The 17380-nt window shown below is 40.0% G+C and overlaps 1 protein-coding gene across 3 annotated transcripts in view; it reads left to right on the top strand.

Moving 5' to 3' along the window:
- Positions 1–17380, top strand: part of B3GLCT (beta 3-glucosyltransferase) — a 108554-nt gene that overhangs the window by 87292 nt on the left and 3882 nt on the right. For all 3 annotated transcript variants that reach the window (XM_030882559.3, XM_060288038.1, XM_060288039.1), the window contains exons 13-14: positions 2965–3084; positions 11730–11874. In XM_030882559.3, the coding sequence (XP_030738419.1) occupies positions 2965–3084; positions 11730–11874 (265 nt within the window). The remainder of the gene's footprint in view (positions 1–2964; positions 3085–11729; positions 11875–17380) is intronic.

Consider the following 17380-nt stretch of genomic DNA (forward strand, 5'->3'; position numbering starts at 1 on the left):
CCCATCTCAAAATACGGCCACATCCCCGATTAAGGCTTCAATATATGAATATTTTGGTTGTGGACATAATTCAGTCCGTAACAGGCGGGCTCTAGCTAGCAGGTTAACGAGGGGTTCTGACTGATAAATGTGGAGTGATGATGGAGCTGGAAAAGTCATCTCTTTGTAAGCAGCATAGTAAAGATGGATTCACGCAAGAATCACTAATGGATGCGAAACTCGGGGTGAATTTTGATGAGGACCAGTACATTTGCTGGTTGTTAAAGTGTCTGCCTGGAGCCTGAGAAATGGCAAAGGGAAAACTAAGTGTCCAGGGGAGACACCAGGCAGCACTGTGTGATCAAAATAGATACTCCCACTGGAGGACAGGTGGACACCACATGCCAGACAACATCACTTATATAATACTGCACCTGGGAATGTGTAACCTTGCCTTTATTATGAGGAGACATCAGACGAACCCAAGATGAAGATCAGTCTATTAAAAAGGGGGGTGTGGGGGCATTTATTATTTTAAAATACCAATGTCATGAAAGACAAAAAGCTGAGGAACTGTTCCAGATTAAAGGAGAATAAAGTGAATCATAAATAAATGCAGTAAAGGATCCTGGGCTCCATCCTGTATTGGAGGGAAAAATTGCTATAAAGAATGTTACTGGGTCAGTCGATAAAATTGGAAAATGGGTGTTAGCTTAGATACAAGCACTGTGTCACTGTTCATAGTTCTGGATTATAATTAAGGCTGCTGTGAACCTTTGTGTACGTGTCTTTGTATAGTCATCTGCTCTCATTTATCTCGGCGAAATACTGAGGAGCAGAATGGTTGGGACATATAACAGGTGTGTTAACTTTTTAAGAAACTTGTGTCAGTGGTAGTTTCTGAGGTGGCTGACTTTCACTGTTCTTAGAATATACACATTGGTGTGTTTGGGGGGAAGGGGCATAATACAGATATGTGTGTGTGTGTGTGTGTATATATATATAGAGAGAGAGACTGAGTGAGAATGATAAAGCACTAAAATGTATTAATGCAATTTTGATTGCACTTGAACATTTCCATACTGTTTCTGTTCATTTCTGTGCCTCAGGTTGCCCGAAACGGTAACAGATTGTTAAATGAAGTTCTTTTCCTGGTTCGGTGGCCAGTTCCCTTGGATTGAACTGGAGATCTGCCTGCTTTGGCCACATTTCCAGTTTCTACCAAATATGAAGTGTTGTAATCGTTGTCAGGCTCAGCTTATGCCTCTTCAGCTTTAATATGACCTTGCAAATATGGAAACGGTTAATGTTACCAGGAAAAGAAACCCAGATGAGATGTTAAATCCTAGTTATTTTAACCTCAGAAATTGAGGGTTTATGGCTTAATTGATAATTTTACAATATGCAGGAAGGAGGGAAATACTTCTCATTTCTTCACGCATTTGCTAGAAGGGGCTCTGAGGTTTTTAGGGAGCTTTTTACCAAGCAGAGGCTGCGATTTCCTTAGAGATCTTTGTCTCTCCATGACTGAATGGTGATTTACTAGGTGAACACACCCTTCCTTGCTTTCCCCTGCAGAGGTATTTATTAGATGACTTCCTGAATACTGATTCCAAACTAGGAGCCTAGAATGTTTAACTTCTGTGTCAAAAACAGGGTAGTTTTCAAACACTTTCTGGCCACTTAGAAACTGTCACCATTATCAGAGCCCTTGACCTTTAGGCAGATATAAACCTGATCAGTCAACTTGGAGACTCTGAGCACCGCACTTGTAAGCAATTTTTTTTCATACATCAAATTTGTTTTCTTCTCTTTCAGCGTCAGCTTTATTAGCTGGGTGTAAGATGCATAAGCACAGATGGAAAAGACGGCCCTTCCTGTACCTCTCAAAGACAGGAAAAATGAGACTCCAGAGCAGCAGTGTTCTAGATGTTAATGTTGCTCTTGAGAAAAGAATTCATGATTGGTAATTGAGAGAAATGCTTGACATATCGAGCTCTTAGAGATGCACGATGCTCATGAGTCACAGGTTTGAGAAACACTGGAATTTCCTTCATGCATAAAAAGTATTTAATCCAAGGTCAGCCATGGAAAAACTTTTTTCAAGCACGCTGATTAATAACATGAGGGAAGCTAGGATTTGGTGTGTATGACCTGAGAAGCTCTAAATTAGAAGAAACGGTAGAAGGACTTTACAGGGCATTTGGAAGTGACAGAAGTTCTTAAAACATGGGAAAACTAGCCTTTCTTAACATCAACCTTTGTCTCCACTTAAAACAAAATATTTATAGATTTTATTTTCCTATGAAATCTTTTTTTCTCATCCTTGCAGCAGCCATAGTTGCTGGCATTCTTCTGAGCAGCTCATGGATATTCTCAAGGCCCTTTGCAAGACACGACAAAGAAGCATAGGGGCCAGAGGTATAAACAAATAGACACAAAAGAGCGTAGATTAGGGAAGCTCATTGAAGCACAGTGGTGCATCATAATCTGAAGGTTTCCTGGAAAGCTTTGCTGCTCACACACTCTTCCCTACCTGCTGGCTCCCTGCCTGACATGGACCTCATCTATACTTCAAAAGTTCCTTTTTTAGCCATGAAGAAGATTTTAAAATACCAAGTGCACTTGAAAAGGTGTGATGATTAGTTCACGCTCAGTGGTGAGCAGGACTGGTGGAAGTGAGCCAGGACACCTGCCGCCCTGCCCACCCACACGAGGCAGCCACGCCCGGCAGGGGCTTGGTAACACTGGAGAGGAGGCCCTTGTTTCTCAGTTCCTCTCCTGTTTCCAGTAATGCACAGTGTTCAATTTTTTTTCTTTTTTAAAAAAAATCTTTCTTCTGTAAATCTCTTGAATTTCATCTCTAAATGACTTCCATATTGTATTGCATAATATAACCAGTGGGCTGTAAGAACCATGAAATATTTACTCTGAAAATGCATTTGAATTAAGTGATTATCGCTTCTATTCCCTTGGGAACCTTAGCATCTCCAGGCTCCAGCACCTGCTGAGCTGTTACGACGCCAGTGAACCCGTGTTTCTGGGAGAGCGTTACGGCTACGGCCTGGGCACCGGCGGCTACAGCTACGTCACAGGAGGAGGAGGGTAACTATGAGCATGGCTTTCTGCAGACACTCACGACATTACACTTCCTCTTCCAGGATGCAGAGATGGGTCTGTGGCCATGGGATCTATACTGATACGCAGGTGTTCAGTCAGTGGGAGCTGCTACTATAATAGGAAAGTGAACATTAAAAAGAACCCACAGTGAAGAATATTTTACTCCTTGAAGAGACAGTATATAAATGTATGTCAGGGAACTTGGTAGAAATGTCCCTTTAGTCGTGAGTGCTTCTAGGAAGCCAGTTAGTTTTGATAGTCTAAATGCAAAAAGTTTTGGATATTAATTTCAGAAAATAAGTCATTAGACTTTTTAATTACCCGGTGCTTATAAATCACATGTGGGAAAAGAGTGGTACAGAAGTTTAGACTTAAGCAATTAAGTGATATTTGTGTGGGATTTATAGGGTTTAAATAACAGTTAAACATCACTGCTTTTAAATAAGCATCTGCCTAATCTCTTATGGGGAAAGATTTTTGATTTGATTTATGTGAGTAAATCAATCGAGCAGTCAGTCGGTTCTATTATTTCTATAGTCTTTGCTATTGGGGTATTTAGGGAGAGTCTTGTTATCCACTATAGTGATTTAAATTTATTCAGCAGGTTTTTGTTGAATGTCCACTATGTGCTGAGCAACATTCTGGGCACTGGATTGTAGACTTCTGAAGGCTAGGACTTTATATTCTTACCTTGCGATCTCCTAGATTAGAACCATTCCTGCTGCAGGACTGCTACTGCGGGGTCGTATTCCAGGAGTTCTGGTTTGCTCTGGCCCGTTCAGTGGTGACTGCAGCATTGTTACTGAGGTGACCCTTTCCTAGTGATGACCAGGCCTGGGCAGGAGTACTGATCTTTGCTGATCCAGTGCTAAGGTTGATCCTCCATTAGCAATAGAAGACAGAGGTCCACAGAGGCCTTTGAGAAGAGACTAAAGCGTAAAGCCAAGGCGTATTGAGCTCATCCTCGTTAAAAAAAAAAAGGTTCCAGCTCTTTGCAGGCTTATGGTGATGCATTAGTTTCCCGGGTGAGGCGCCGGTGCCCATTAAGCCAGAGCTTTCCCCTTTTGTAAAGGGCCCTGTTCTTTGTACCGGGGGTTGTACGTTTTGTAGCAGGAAGGTGCTAATCCTTTGAACCCGGAAGGAACGGCCACAGCCGCCTGGTCTCCCTGCTCGTCGTCGTCCTCCGCGCCGCGGTCACACGGCTTCTCTGAAAGCACCTGGTCCTCTCGCTCCCCTACTCGGGGGCCTGCGCTGCCTTCCCGTGGATTTGAGTGCGAACTCTTTCCTACTTTTGTCATCTGACTGGGAGATAATCGTTCAGATTTCAACCAGAGTCACGTTGATCTGGGTCAGGGCTCAATTTTAACCACCTCTTGTTGGCCTAATTCCCAGCGTCCCGGGTGCGCTCCTGAGGCCGTGGAGCTGGAGTCTCTAGCGGGTCTTCCCTTCCGCCTTCCCGCCCCCAGACCCACTTTGCCCGCTTGCGGCTCCCCCGGGAAGGGCTCCTCCCTGGAAGCACCTAGGCTTCATGTCATCCATCTCTTCAACAGTTCCATAGGTTAATGTGATTTTTATTTTATTTGGATTTTTCTTTGTGTTACCAGGGGAGTTAAAGTCTTTCACATCCTTTTATAACCTCTCGTTGCCGTCAGAACGGTAAGTCCAAATTCCTCGCTGAGGCTCACCAGGCCTCTTGTGATCTCGGCAGACGCTGTTCTAGCTTCTTAGCCTCATTTATCTGCACCCTCATCTTAAAAGAATTTGTGCTGAACCTGTTTCAGTTCCTCAGAGGCACTATTTTTTTAACTCCTCCGCTCAGATATGGCGTCTGCTGGTCTGTACACCACACTGTCCCTCACCCCCGCCTTCTGCCTGTCACCTGGCCAATCCTCCTTCATTTGGACTTGATAGCGCTATCAGTTACTTATTCCTGGAAGCCTTCGGCCTAGTCCAGCCCCTGAAATCTGGGTTTGATGCCTTTCTAATATACCTTCATAGCATATTATTACAAACCATTATCATCTAATTGCCTATTTACTTTTCTGTTTTCCACCCAGATTATGAATTATTTGAAGGCAGCACCTGAGTCTCCTTTCCCATTCCATTCCCCCTTCCTAGCATGGGGACTTATTTTTTACAGGATACAAGGGATAAATGAATAAATAGATGCGTGAACACTGGTACTAATCTTTACATAACATTGACCAGTGTAATATTCTGTTCTTAGTAGCACTTTACAAAGATGCAGAAACATTCTTCATGAGATTGTCTTATATCTACCATTGATAAAAGCTGCAGACATAAGAGTTTCTCTAATATTACAGGAGACTTTTCTGGTCATCTAGCTTAAGAATCAGCTTTTTTTTTTAATCAGCAAGTCAGGATCAACTAATGGATGGTAAAACCAATTAATGGATCATACCATCATTTAAAAATAATGAAATTCAGAATGGAATAGAATAACAGATATATCGTGTACATCACATGTAGTAAGAGTATTATTGTTATGTGATATTTTTCCAGTTTTTATACACATACACACACATATACAAAACACAAATGGTTGCATATGAACTGTTTCTTGTTTTCTCACTGTGTTATAGTCAAATAGGTTTTTGAAAACCATTGCCTTAAACCACCCCTCTTCAGCCCCACTCATCAGCGCTAACCCAGGAGTGTGGACTCCAGGGATTTATGTGTAGGTACTCTGTATTGTTTGGAAAATGAGACCTTTGTACTATTTGAATCCAAGTGTCTGTTTTCCGCTTTGTTGCTTACTTCTTGAAAGTTTGGGTATTTGGAGGATTAGTTCAATAACTATTAGTTCAATAACAATTAGTTCAATAACTGTTTTCTTTTTTGAAAATACTTCCTTACATATATTTGGGTAGGAAGCTGTGGTCAGGATGAAGAGGCCCTGGCAGTGTTGCCCAAAGAGGCGGCCGTGACCCGCGTTCATCTGCTAGGAGTCCAGGGGGGCAGGCCCGTTTCTGACGATGCAGTTTATCTTCTGTACGTGGTGTGTGTTTGTGTGTTTGTTGCTACGCTGCATGGCTGTTCTTGATTTGCAGGTATTCCCTTGGGCAAATCCCTGCCTCTCATTTCAGTTTTTCTTATTTTTAAAATTAGTATATTGTATATTAAAGGAAGTCATATTATTGGTCTTACAGCCTTTCAACATCTGTTTTTTATTAACATTCTTTTAATTTTTTTTAATTGATGTATAGTTGATTTACAGTGTTGTGCTAATTTCTGCTGTACAGCAGAGTGACTCAGCTATACACATATATACATTCTTTTTTTATATTCTTTTCCATTATGGTTTATCCCAGGAGACTGGATATAGTTCCTGTGCTATACAGGAGGACCTTGTTGTTTAGCCATTCTAAATATAAGAGTTTGCATCTGCTAATCCCAAACTCCCAGTCCATCCCTCTCCTTCCCCCCGCCCCCTTGGCAAACACAAGTCTATTCTCTATGTCTGTGAGTCTGTTTCTGTTTTGTAGATAGGTTCATTTGTTCCATATTTTAGATTCCACATATAAGTGATATCATACGGTATTTGTCTTTCTTTTTCTGACTTCACTTAGTATGATAATCTCTAGTTGCATTCATGTTGCTACAAATGGCATTATTTTGTGTTTTTTTATGGCTGAGTAGTATTCCATTGTATATATGTACCACATCTTCTTTATCCATTCCTCTGTCGATGGGCATTTTAGTTGTTTCCATGTCTTGGCTATTGTGAATAGTGCTGCTGTGAACATAGGGGGGCATGTATCTTTTTGAATTATAGTTTTGTCTGGGTATATGCCCAGGACTAGGACTGCTGGGTCATATGGTAACTCTATTTTTAAGTTTCTGAGGAACTTCCATAACTGTTTTCCACGGTGTGAATTTACATTCACACCAACAGTGTAAGAGGGTTCCCTTTTCTCCACACCCTCTCCAGCATTTGTTATTTGTAGACTTTTTAATGATGGCCATTCCGACCAGTGTGAGGTTTTGATTTGTAGTTTTGTAGTTTTGATTTGCATTTCTCTAATAGTTAGTGACGTTGAGCATCTTCTCCTGTGCCTACTGGCCATCTATATGTCTTCTTTGGAGGAATGTCTATTAAGGTCTTCTGTCCATTTTTCGATTGGGTTGTTTTTTTGTTGTTGAGTTGTGTGAGCTGTCTGTATATTTTGGAGATTAAGCCCTTATCGGTTGCGTCCTTTGCAAATATTTTCTCCCATTCTGTAGGTTGTCTTTTCATTTTTTTTAAGGTTTCCTTTGTTGTGCAAAAGCTTGTAAGTTTGACTAGGTCTCATTTGTTTATTTTTGCTTTTATTTCTATTGCCTTGGGAGACTGACCTAAGAAAACACTGGTGCGATATATGTTAGAGAATATTTTGCCTATGTTTTCTTCTAGGACTTTTATGGTGTCATGTCTTATGTTTTAAGTCTTTAAGCCATTTTGAGGTTTGTTTTTTGTGTGTGTGCATGGTGTGAGGGTGTGTTCTAATAACTTCAGTGATTTACATGCAGCTGTCCAACTTTCCCAGCATCACTTGCTGAAGAGACTGGGAAACACATTTTCATATGTTTTTCCCATTTTATATTCTTGTCTCTTTTGTTGAAGATTAATTGACTGTAGGTGTGTGGGTTTATTTCTGGGCTCGCTATTCTGTTCCATTGATCCGTATGTCTGTTTTTGTACCAATACCACACTGTTTTGATTACTGTAGCTTTGTAGTATTGTCTGAAGCCTGGGAGAGTTATACCTCCTGGTTTGTTTTTTCCCCCTCAGGATTGCTTTGGCAATTCTGGTTTTTTCTTTTTCTTTTTGGTTTTATGTAAATTTTTGGATTATTTGTTCTAGTTCTGTGAAAAATGTCATGGGTAATTTGATAGGGATTACATTAAATCTGTTGATTGCTTTGAGCAGTATTGCCATTTTAACAATACTAATTCTTCCAATCTAAGAGCATGGGATATCTTTCCATTTCTTTGAATCCTCTTTAATTTCCTTTATTAATGTTTTATAATTCTCAGCATATAAGTCTTTCACCTTCTTGGTCAGGTTTATTCCCAGGTATTTTATTTTTTTGGTGTGATTTTAAAAGGTATTGTTTTTTTTTTTTTACATTCCCTTCCTGATATTTCATTGTTAGTGTAAAGAAATGCAACCAATTTCTGAATGTTAATCTTGTATCCTGCTACTTTGCTGAATTCATTTATTAGATCTAGCTGTATTTGTGTGGAGTCTTTAGGGTTTTCTATATATGGTATGATGTCCTTTGCATATAGTGACAGTTTTACCTCTTCCCTTCCAATATGGATACCTTTTATTTCTTTTTCTTGTCTGATAGCTGTGGCTGGGACTTCCAATACTATGTTGAATAGAAGTGGTAAGAGTGGACATCCTTGTCTTGTTCCAGATTTTAGCAGGAAGGCTTTCAGCTTTTCACTGTTGAGTATTATATTGGCTGTGGGTTTGTCATAAATGGCTTTTATTGTGTTGAGATATGTTCCCTTTATACCCACTTTGCTAAGAGCTTTTATCATGAATGGATGTTGAATTCTGTCAAATGCTTTTTCTGCATCTAGTGAGATGATCGTGTGGTTTTTTACTTTTCTTTTGTTTATGTGGTGTATTACACTGATTAATTTGCATATGTTGAACCATCCTTGTGAACTTGGGATGAATCCCACTTGGTCATGGTGTATGATCTTTTTTTTTTTTTTTTTTTTTTTGCGGTCTGTGGGCCTCTCACTGCTGTGGCCTCTCCCGTTGCGGAGCACAGGCTCCGGATGCACAGGCTCAGTGGCCATGGCTCACGGGCCCAGCCACTCCGCAGCATGTGGGATCTTCCCGGACCGGGGCACGAACCTGTGTCCCCTGCATCGGCAGGCGGACTCTCAACCACTGCGCCACCAGGGAAGCCCTATGATCTTTTTTATGTGTTGTTGGATTCAGTTTGCTAACATTTTGTTGAGAATTTTTGCATCTATATTCATCAAAGATACTGGCCTGTAATTTTCTTTTCTGGTGGTGTCTGTCTGGTTTTGGTATCACGGTGATGGTGGCTTCATAGAATGTCTTTGGGAATGTTCTCGCCTCTGCAATGTTTTGGAAGAGTTTGAGAAGGATCGGTATAAGTTATTTGCGTGTTTGGTATGATTTGCCAATGACGCTATCTTGTCCTGGACTTTTGGTTGTAGGGAGTTTTTTTTTAATTTATTTATTTTTTTATTACAGATTCTATTTCACTTCTAGTGATAGGTCTGTTCGAATTATCTGTTTCTTCTTGATTCAGTTTTGGTAGGCTGTGTGTTTCTAGAAAGTTGTCCATTTCTTCTAGGTTGTCAAATTTGTTGGCATATAATTGTTCATAGTATTCCCTTATGGTTATTTGTATTTCTGTAGTATCAATTGAGATTTCTCCTTTTTCATTTCTTTTTATTGGGTTTCTGTCTCTTTTCTTCTTGGTGAGCCTGACCAGAGGTTTGTCAATTGTGTTTACCCTTTCGAAGAACCAGCTCTTGGTTTTATTGATCAACATCTTTTTAATATTTAAAAGTTGGCAGAACAGACATACTGTGCTGTAACTGGTAATTTTTCTTTTTGGGGGTGGGGGGGGTGGGTAGAGCAGGCCAAAGTGAAAGGCTTTCCTTTTCTTTTTTGTTCTACTGGATGCTGGCAGAAGAGAAGCATTTTTATTCAAATAGGGTTTGAGAGGACGAGATGCCCGCTGTGACTGGGACAATTAGTTACCTGTGAAACTTTCCTTGACGGCATCAGGCAGACACTTTAAGGGAAATGTCTGTTTAGGGTGAACACACGTCCCCTCACACAGGCTCTTTCCTGGGATTGGTCAGTAGAGCAGGAATTCGGCTCGGCACGTAGGTGTGAGGCCCTGAGTCACTGAAGGACACTAGATTTTTAAGAGAGAGGCATTTTACGGTGAGTTTTCAAACTTGCAGTTTTCCCTGTCGTATAGGTCATAAGCACTTTTTTTTTTTCTTCTTGTACGGTCATATTTCCTTGTATCACCTTAAACAAAGAGCTTCTTTTTCCTCCTGTTTGGTCATATTCCATCCCGTCTTCTGACATCTCAGCACGGGCAGGGAGTGACTTCCGTGTCGCTGCATCACCAGCCGTGGTCGCTGGTGTTAGTTACATGGCACTGAACTGTGAGCCCAGCTGAGCAGGAATCGACATGTGTGCGTCAGGGATCGTGCTCACGTGCTCTGTCCTCTTTCCTTCCCGACTAGACTGATTCATAGAACTCTCCCTCCCTGGGGAAGAGCTCTGCAGAGGCAGCTTTGTTCTCACTTGTTGGATCATTAGACTTTTACTAAGGGCTTACTGTATGTGAGACCCTGTATTTGGCTACGGGAATATATGGATAAATTCTAGATAGTTTTGCCGTCAAGAAAGTTGTTGCTTATTGGGAATGAACTTGTGAACCGTATCAGCCCTATGAGCTATTGGGTTATTCATGATATGAGAAGATCCATTACTACTCTAGGACCAGAAGGGAAAGCAGAAACCAGTCTATATTTTTTAAAAGAGGAGAATTTATTGCAGGAACTTGGTACAAATGTATTGGAAAGGGCCAGAGGAATAAGAGGGAGCAGGTGGCTTTCCCCAGAGCTCAGCAACTATAGGAAGCACCGTTGCCTCTGAGGCTGAAGGAGCAAAGGGTGCTGGTTTCTGGGGCCTATTGGTGTGGGTTGCTGTGGCCGCTGCTACTCTCGGGTTAACAGCACTGCATCTGGGGCAGACCTGGGATGGGCTCCAGGTCACGGCTGCTTTGGGACCATCACCGACGCTCTGCCATCCCGTGCCGGCTGTGCTGGAGCCTGTGGCTACCCACGCCCCATCACCTGTCTCTGCCGCAGAGACCACCAGAGCCAGAAGCAGACGGCCTCCCCCAGTACTGGGCCCTTTGTCGTCAGGATGAAGCCAGGACCCATCTGGCCAGGGAGTCTGGAAAATACTGTAGAGTTTCTAGCCTCCTGCAGTGCTGAGGAGAGCACAGAAAGGTGGGGATGGCTGTGAGTTCCACCAGAAAGTACCCAACGTATCTGGTCAAGCAGCGTCTTAGCACTATTTGAGGCAAATCAATCTCTTTCTCCCTCTCTCTCTCTTTTTTTCCCCCTTTCTCGAAATTACCTAAAGGAAGCTTCTGTGGACTGGAATCACTTGGACCATGCATGGTTTTTTTCAATTAGATTTGCTCTCATTGTCAGTCGTCACCTGTATAACTGAGGTACCTAGTATTTCTGGGCCCATCTACCTGCTGGGAATGTTGGCGGATTTTGTTACTGATCTCATCGAGAGTGTGTAAACTTAAGAATTATTCTAATTTTCCAGTGACATACTAGAAAAAGAACACTGCCAAGTGTTAGTGTATAGGGTATATATAAAGAAATAAAATTGCCTATTAGATAGGCAGACATATTTAAAAGTGCTTTTCCTTTCATAGAAACACAGAAACATTTTCCTCAGAATAACAAATATAAAACACTGCTGATGTCAACATCTTTATCAGAAATGTGGCTCTGAACTCTGTCTCCTTATTGAGATTACCGGTTGTGAGGAGCTAACCGCCTTCTCTGTCTGCTCTGGCTTCCCCCAGGATGGTCTTCAGCAGAGAGGCAATCAGGAGACTTCTCGCCAGCAAGTGTCGCTGCTACAGCAATGACGCTCCAGATGATATGGTCCTGGGGATGTGCTTCAGTGGGTTAGGAGTCCCTGTGACACACAGCCCTCTCTTCCATCAGGTGAGAAAAATGTTTTTATTCCTACTTCTTCTCACTTGAAGGTACTACTACTTTTCCCTCCCCTGTTCTTCTGGAAGCAGTCTTAAGAACTGTGTGGACAGGCTCCAGGGGGAAATCCTTAACAGACCTCTTCGTGCAGAGGGTTGATGCTGTACCAGGTACAGCATGAAGATGGAACGCAGAAACATCTAAAAAATGAAATGGTGTTTGGCCAGCATCCTTGCCTGTAGGCTCAGGTAAAAGCTGTTCTTTTTTTTACTTTGAGTTAAAAAAAAAAATGGATGGTATTTAAAAATTATCAGATGCTATTTAAAAATATACAGGACTGACCTAATGTTGTCCCGCTAGCCACCAAGTGTTTGCAGTTCTACACTGTCCTCAGTCCTTACACTGTCTAATGGGCTTTCTCCCCTTTGGTTGCTATTAAACTGACAGACTAAACCTAATTAAATTTCAGTATAGTATCTCAACAAGCATATACTCTGGGGGTTATAGAAGAGATGATGTTTACCAGAGGTGGTTGGTGCTAATAGTTTCACCATCCTGCAGTGTGGGGTAAGAAGGGAATCCTTTTGCAATCATTTTAGTAGTTTCTTTTTTGAAGAATTGGGTTAGTGAGTATTCTGATCAGTGACTATCCTGATGCTGTAAGAATAATAGCAGATATATCTGTACTAAAAATAACCAGAGCCCACATTCACTTAATGCTCTCCTTTAAGAAATCAAAGCTTTTTGAAATTTGAATGCATAGGTATTTTAAGTGCCTTCCCTTACATTGAAAATATAGTCTTCATGCTTTACTTAGTAACCAGTAGCAAGCGCTATTATAGCCATATAGAGAATTGGGCGTGACAGAAATAGCACTATAGGAGATCACTTGAAGGAGGCAAAGAAAGTGCTTGCATTACCAAGAAAGGCAGAATCCATTTCTGCATTCTTGAGGACTGCAAGGAAAGATAAAGATAGACCTTAATAAGAAATGTATGAGAAACCTCCCTCCTGGTACTAGTCAGAAGGCACTTTGCCATGTTTTAAAACCTTGAGCCTATGTGTGGTATTATAGGACTTAGAAAAGCAAGTTATTCTCTCTTACCCTCTCTCTCATAATGTTGCACTCACAGAAAGGAAGGGTAATTAAAACTGTTGGTGTATAAGGGAAATAATTTATCATTGTTACTATCATAGTCTTAGGTTTTTATTTATTTTATTATTTATTTATTTATTTCTGGCTGAGTTGGGTCTTCGTTGCTGCGCGCAGGCTTTCTGTAATTGCGGCGAGCGGGGGCTACTCTTCGTTGTGGTGCGCGGGCTTCTCATCGCAGTGGCTTTTCTTGTTGAGGAGCACAGGCTCGAGGCCTGTGGGCTTCAGCAGTTGCGGCGCATGGGCTTAGTTGCTCCGCGGCATGTGGGATCTTTCCGGGCCAGGGTTGAACCCGTGTCCCCTGTGTTGGCAGGCGGATTCTTAACCACTGCGCCACCAGGGAAGACTCGGTCTTAGGTTTTCATAGCAGCCTTTTTCACTTAGGGAGGAATACGTTACTAAATGATAAGGATTATTTTCCTTCTTTCTTTTCTCCTTATGTAAAAGTCCTTTGAAGATAATTAAAAAATTTTTTTTCAATTGTTGTTTCCCATACTTTAGAACTCTTGATTTCTCTAATTCACATAATAAATTTTAAACCTTTCCAAAGTCATAAAGTATGCTCAAAATGTATCCTCCCCAACAGACACTGCTTTATCTTCTAATTCGTAAGCCTCTTTTAAGAGAGTTTGCTCTGATTTGGACATTACTTTCCATTTGTAATGTTTGAACACTGGTCCAAACAGTGTATTTGTTCATATTAAAAAGAGATAAAATCTAGGATTCCTGGTAAGTTAGAGCAGGCATTTGGAAACAAGCTCAGATACAAAGTTGCCTGGGCCACATTTCTTCTCCTTTTAGTCAGGGAAGGTTACTGTGAGATCACAGGTTCAGAAGGCAGCCTCAAGGAATGTCTAGTATATCCCTCTGTTAAAAACAAAGTATCTAGAGCATGTGGTTTTCTGCTCTTCCAAAATTATATGCTACTAATGGGTACGGCAGTGTGCAATGGTCAGTGAATCCTCTGCACAAAATTGTCAAAATAACTTTCAGGAATCTGGAAGTCAACCAAAAAGCACTGAGAAGCATTAATTCCTGAAAAACTACTGTAGTTCTGGGTAAGAGCAACAAAGTCTGAGGCCTTTCTGCCTGAAACCCCCCCACCCTACCCACCTTCCATCCAAGCTTGGTTGGAGAGAGCAGCAGTAGTTTCACCAGTATGGGCCTGGCTGGAAAAAAAACAACAGGTTTGCTATCAGAGGGGGTGGACTTGATTTGTGGGAGAGATGAAAACCCACAGGTATGTCAGCTAAAATTGTCAAATTTGGGTAGGAAACAAATAAGAAAAACCTGCATCTTCACTGGCCTGAGGTTGCAGTCTCAGTTATGGTGAAGGGATTACTGGTCAGAAGTTTAATACCTAATACCCTGGAAATAAGAGAGCATAGTAGGGCTAGAGAAGCTGGCTACAATTCTCTGGTCCACTGGGAAACTATGTGCATGCACATGGGACCGTGGATGAAAGTAATTAACAAGCTAAGGCATGTTTGAAAACCCACTGGAGCTTTGAACGTCCTTTCCAGTCCACACACAGATTGAAGCTTTATGGGCTTGAGACGTTTGAGCACAATCTCTGCCTATATTACAAACTAACTACTGAGTTATTCAGGCACAGGAGTGACTTCTAGAAAGTCATCCTAAAGAATAAAAATAAGAGCTAAAACTTGAGAAACTAGCAGCCACACACTCTAGGGAAAAAGATTCCACAGTGTAAGTTCAGGCAAATTAGTTTTTAAAAAAGAGTAGTAAACAGATTTGTGAGTTGCTATAATACATTATTTTAAAATAACCAGTTTCCAATCAATTACTGTGAAACATGCAAAGAAACACTGAACTCAGGGGAAAAATGTAGTCAACGGAAATGGACTCTGATCAACAGAAACGGACTCTGAACGGGACCAGATGTTGGGTTTGACAGACAAAGACTTCAAAGCAGCTAATAAAAAAAAAAAAACTATATTCACAGAATTAAAGGAAACTAGTCAAAGGAAAATATGATTACGTTAACTCAACAAATGGCAAGTCTTAATAGAACGATAGAAACTATGATAAAGAACCAAATGAAAATTTTATAGTTGTAAAACCCAATAAGAGAAATGAGAAATTATCTAAATGGACATAACAGTAGATTTGAGATGGCAAAAGAAACAATCAGTAAATTTGAAGGCCAATCAATAGAAATTACCTAATCCAAAGAACAGAAAAAAGACCGGAGAAAAATGAACACGGCCTCAAAGACAAGTGGTAAAACAAAGTATACCAACATACATTTAATGGGGGTCCTTTTTAAAAAGAGAAGGGAGAGAGAAAGGGACAAAAACAATTTTTTTTGAAGAAATACATTTTCTCAAAAATGTAATGAGAAACAATCTATTGATCTGAGAAACTCAACAAGGCCCAAGTAGGATAATCAGGAAAAGAATCACACATGAACATGTTATAGTCAAATCATTGAAAAACGATGACAAAGGGAAAGTCTTAAAAGCAACAAAAAACCTAATGAAAATGGAAATTAAAATGTTACTGGCTGATTGCTCATTAGAACTAAGAGGCCTGAAGGCAGAAAGAAAAAAAGAAAGTTAACCAGAAGTTCTATATCCAGTAAAACTATCCTTCCCAAATGGAAGTGGAAATAAAGACATTCCGAGATAAACAAAAAGTGAGAGAATTCTTTGCTAACAGACCTTCCCTTAAAAAAACTAAAGAAAATTCTCTGGGCTGAAAGAAAATGGCACCGTGTGGTACCTGGAATATATAGGAAGGAATTAAGTACACTGGAAAGACTACGTATATACGTGTTTGTGTGTATATATACACATGTGTGTATATAAGAGGAAAAAATGTGCGTATGAACATAAAATATATGGATGTGTATATATACAGATATTTTTCTCTTAATTTCTTTCATAAGATTGTTTAAAACAATATAACTCTATATTGTTGACTTTATAACATAGATAAATGCAATATATATGATGACAATGGAACAAAGGCAGGGGAAAGAAGTGGAGCTTTATTGGGGCAAGGTTAATTTTGTTGGAGTTAAGTCAGTATTAACCCGATAAGTTAAAGATACATGTTATCCCTAGAGAAACCTTTAAGAAAGTAACTTTTTTGATGTTTTAGCTATATTTTAAAAGAGACTTAAATGTACACTAAAAGATTTTAATAAAGAAGGGCAATAAAGGAGGAACAGATGGACAAAAAAGATGTATTAAAAATGGCATATACACTACAGAAAAACTGTAGAGGTTGCTCAAAAAATTAAATATAGGACCATATGCTGCAGCAATACCACATCCTGGTATATAGCAAAAGGAAATAAAAACAAAGTATCAAAAAAACAAAAACAATGGCATATAACATGGCAAATGGCTAATGAAAATACAGCTATATCAAGTGTTACATTAAATATGAATGGACTAAATACCCCAAAGGGCAGAGATTGTCAGACTGGATAAAAAGCATGATTTGTCTATATGTTGTCTATAAGAGTCAAGTATACTTTAGATTCATAGACACAAACAGGTTGAATATAAAAGGAAAAGATATACCATGCAAACAGTTGATCATAGAGAGGAATGTAAATTGGTGCAACCACTATGGAGGACAATATGGAGGTTCCTTAAAAAACTAAATATAGAGTTACCATATGATCCTGCAGTCCCACTCCTGGGCATATATCCAGAGAAAACCATGATTTGAAAAGATACATGCACCCGAATGTTCACTGCAGCACTGTTTACAATAGCCAAGACAGGGAAGCAACCTAAATGTCCATCAACAGAGGAATGGATAAAGAAGATGTGATATATATACACAATGGAATATTACTGAGCCACAGAAAAGAATGAAATAATGCCATTTTCAGCAACATGGATGGACCTAGAGGTTATCATATTAAGTCCGATAAAGACAAAAATCATATGACACTACTTGTATGTGGAATCTAAAAAAATGATATAAATGAACTTATTTACAAAACAGAAACAGACTCTCAGACATAGTTACCAAAAGAGATAGTGGGGGTTGGGGGATAAATTAGGAGTTTGGTGTTTCTTTTATATATAGTAGTGTGTATATGTAAACAACAACGACCTACTGTATGTAGCTCAGGGAACTATATTCAGTATCTTGTAATCTATAATGGAAAGAATATATATATAAAATATATATATTATATATATATTCAGATTTTATATATATATATATAATCTGAATCACTTTGCTGTTGTACACCTGAAACTAACACAACATTGTAAATTAACTATACTTCAATTTAAAAATTTAAATAAAGATATACTGTGTAAACAGTTGATCACAGAGAGTTTGAGTGGCTATAGTAATATTAAAAACAATAGATTT

Source organism: Globicephala melas, chromosome 18 (assembly GCF_963455315.2).
Source record: "Globicephala melas chromosome 18, mGloMel1.2, whole genome shotgun sequence".
Lineage (NCBI taxonomy): Eukaryota > Metazoa > Chordata > Mammalia > Artiodactyla > Delphinidae > Globicephala > Globicephala melas.